This window comes from Plectropomus leopardus, chromosome 2, assembly GCF_026936395.1.
Source record: "Plectropomus leopardus strain MGB_pleo_1.0 chromosome 2, ASM2693639v1, whole genome shotgun sequence".
Classification (NCBI taxonomy): Eukaryota; Metazoa; Chordata; class Actinopteri; order Perciformes; family Serranidae; genus Plectropomus; species Plectropomus leopardus.
This window is the reverse complement of record NC_142177.1, coordinates 38,749,962-38,753,399: the sequence shown is the minus strand read 5'-3', so window position 1 is coordinate 38,753,399 and position 3,438 is coordinate 38,749,962. Positions and strand designations below refer to the sequence as shown.

General features: G+C 33.7%; 1 protein-coding gene across 1 annotated transcript in view; it reads left to right on the top strand.

The window, feature by feature from the left end:
• rbl1 (retinoblastoma-like 1 (p107)) overlaps positions 1 to 1,923 on the top strand; it is a 17,880-nt gene extending 15,957 nt beyond the window's left edge. The window contains exon 22 of the mRNA XM_042495117.2: positions 1 to 1,923. This exon is cut by the window's left edge and continues 108 nt beyond it. Within this exon, the coding sequence (XP_042351051.1) occupies positions 1 to 87 (87 nt within the window). The 3' untranslated portion in view covers positions 88 to 1,923.
• The last annotated feature ends 1,515 nt before the right edge of the window (positions 1,924 to 3,438 follow it).

The following is a 3,438-nucleotide window of genomic DNA, read 5'->3' as shown; positions in this document are numbered from 1 at the left end:
AAGAGGGCGTGTCCGGAGAACGGCAGCAGTCCGGACGTGCTGCTGAAGCGGCTGCAGGACGTCGTGTCCGAGCGGCAGAGTCACTGACGGAGCGACAGACGGAGAGACACATCAAGACATTCAAGTACTGAATTAACTTTCATTACAGAACTTTAAATTTAATGATGAAAAAAGACGCTAAGAGTCTTTTTTCATCAGTTTAATTGTGACCTTTTATGTGTGATGACCCGAGAGTCATAGAACCTGAGCTGCAGATAATCGCATGATTCGTGCCATTTTATTCTGTCCAAATAATCCACCTAGAGTCTTGTCACAACCCCATAAAATCTGGATTTGAATCCAGTAATAATATCTAAAATGTGACATTCGAGCCCCATCAGGAATCAAAACACACAATCACGACACACTTTACCTGTTTCACCTTTTCACCTTCGAGGACTTTTTAATTTCAGCCGAACTTTCACTTTTCAGCATCTTCAGTCACTGTTGCACCAAACTGCGTGTGATAAAAGCCTCCTAACTCTTACAAAAGTCCCTAAAAATCTCTCTAAAAATCTCTTAACTTGTATAAAAGTCTCTACTTTTGTAAAAGTCTTTTAACTCTTCTAAAAATCTCTTAACTTTTATAAACTTTTATCCCACAAATGCAGCTGATCGCGCCCACGTTAGTGTCGCACGATTGTTTCAGTGTTTAAAGTCAGAACTCGCAGGTTGTTAAACTGCCAGATGGCAGCACAAGCAGCTTTTCAGGATTTTTGTTTTTCCAGCAACTTTTGTTGAGGAAAAAAATACTTTTTGAAGAAAGGAAAGATTTTGTGAAAGTTGCAAAAGCTAGTTGAAGATTTATTTTATTTTTTTCAAATTCAGGTCCGTGTGGTAGAAACTTTTATTAAAGCGCAGTACTGAATGCTTGTATTTCTCGGTGTTACAGACGACGAATCACACTAAGAACTAAATCACTCAACACTTCAGTTTATTCTAAGCTTTGAGTCTGACGACCTTCTTCAGCTGTTTTCATCTTTCATTTTACTGATGTGAAATCAAAATTTGGGTTGCCATGACAACAGCGGAGCACAGATGTTCTTTTAGCCTGGGTCTAAATCGAACATCTCACCCTGGCAGTGTTTTCTGCAAACACAGATAAATAAATATATAATCAGAGTTAAAAGTTTAAATAGTAAAAAGTAAAAACTGACGCTGGAGTTTGAAGCTGATGTTGATGATAAATATCGAGGACTGAAAAAGCTGAAAGCTGATTTCAGTCACATCCTGAAGTTGTAGCCCACCGTTCATCACATCAGGTCGAAATATAATTGAAAGAAAAATGTCAAAAATTTGAACCTTAAATTTGTGTAAATAGTTTCTTTAACAGGATTTGACAAATCAAGCTCTATTGTACATTTTCTAGTATTAAACAAGTCTTCCACGACTATTTTTTCAGAGGTCTCTACTTTTGATAGAGATTCTGTCGCTGAGGGAAAATAATTCTTTTACTAATAACTTTTACTGTGTCCTTTTTTGTGGTTATGAACCATTTCATGTAAAATGTTGTGTCAAAAGAGTGCTCGATTGGAGCAGCATTTGTTTGTGTTGAGTGTGTAGTATCTACACATCTTTTTTTTTTAATTGAATTTAACATTTTAGAAAACAATTTAATATCCGCTGCTTTGTTCACACTTGGTTTGCTAAAAGCACACGAGCAGAGAAGCTCGTGAAAAACTAACCATTTTCCCGAAATGCAATAAAGTGTAGGTTTTGCTTCCAGACAGCTTAAAAAAATACAATAATGGATGTGAGTTTGTAAGCAGGGAACACGTTTGTGTTATTTTTGTAACTTTTCTGATCTCTCTTCAACCCACAAATTTGTATTTTCTACAAACAGTCAAAGTTTTTGTACAATAAAATATACTTTGTGTTCGTTCATTTGACTTTTTAATGTTTCAGTTGTTTTCCTCGCATCTGCAAAATGTTCTTTAATATGCATTTATTGATTTTATTTGCTGTTTCAAAGCTTCCCGCACAGGATTAAAGTTTAGAAATACTGAATTATTTTTATATTTCATATGCAAAGTTCAGTCTAAAAAAAAAAAAAAAAAAGTCATGTAATTTGCAAATAGCAATTTCCAGGCCTTCAAAAGTTTTCAAAAACTAAACATGCCCTGAAAGTTTGGGAAAAGTCATGGAAATTTGTTTTCACAAACCTGTATAATAACATGATATGTTCAAGGACACAAAAACAAACAACTGTAATTTCAGTTTTTACAGTTTCAGGCTGTGACAAATGTGTGTTTTTTCATGATTTTTAAGGGTTTTTTTTTTTTTTTTTTAAACTTACCAAAAATGTATACAAGAAAATTACATTATTTAAACTTTAAACTTTAGTCTTTTTTTTTTTTTTTTTTTTTAAAAATAGAATAAAACATGCCTTCTAAACCAAATATTTTTAAATAAAAGAAATCACCATTTCTTTTTCTTTTTTTTTAACCTTTTTGGTGATTTGGAATTATCATGAAATTTCCAATAAGGAATCGTTAAGGATAATCGAGGGTCATGTCAGAGTGTGTGTAGTCCAGAATATTTGCCTAAAATCATGGAAATTTCTTGGTATAATGTGCATGAACTGAAGCGTTCGCAGGCCCCTGAATCAAAGTTGTATCATGGCAGACTTTGTGATATTAATATATTGTAGATTTGATCAAAGACTCGATATAATATTGCATGATCGATGTGTCAGTTTTCACCTCCTCTGATTGGACCGTGTGGTAAGTTTGGCTGTTTTCTCTACTTTGTATATTTGCTTTCTGTTGGCCTTAAATGACTCATATTCAGTCTTTATTTAAAATGATATAATGATATACTCACCATGTGTATATGTACAAGTGTTAAGTGTAGTAGTAGTAGTAGTAAGTGTAGAATAGGAAGTTTATCTTAACTTTAACAAAGTAATGTCATTTGGAAAGTATTATAGTATTTTCAGGCTTGGAAACAAAACACTGGAGCTTGTTATGAAACAGTTACTGTCTTCACTAAATCTTGAAATGTTTCATTTTTACATATTTATGAGGTATTTTCTTGGAGTTCAAATACCAATAATGTCTTGGCAAAGTATTGTGCTCATTAATCAAAGTTTATTTGGTTATTTTAATCATTTTAATGTGTGTTGCACATACTGAATGATTTTTTGTGTTTGCATGTTTGGGACACTGCAGAAACAACACGGCAGGCTCCCTGAAACAGGACCGAAGGTGACGAAAATACTAAAATTCATATTTTCAGGTGAGTATCAACTAATTAAAACATAGTTACGAATATTTCATTTCATTTCTGCCAATGTATCCCCCGAAATCCAACACCCTGGATCTTTAACGGTGCATTGTGTAAGAATTAGGTGAACGAATCACTGGTATTAAAATTGAGTCGCATGCCTTTTTTGGTTTT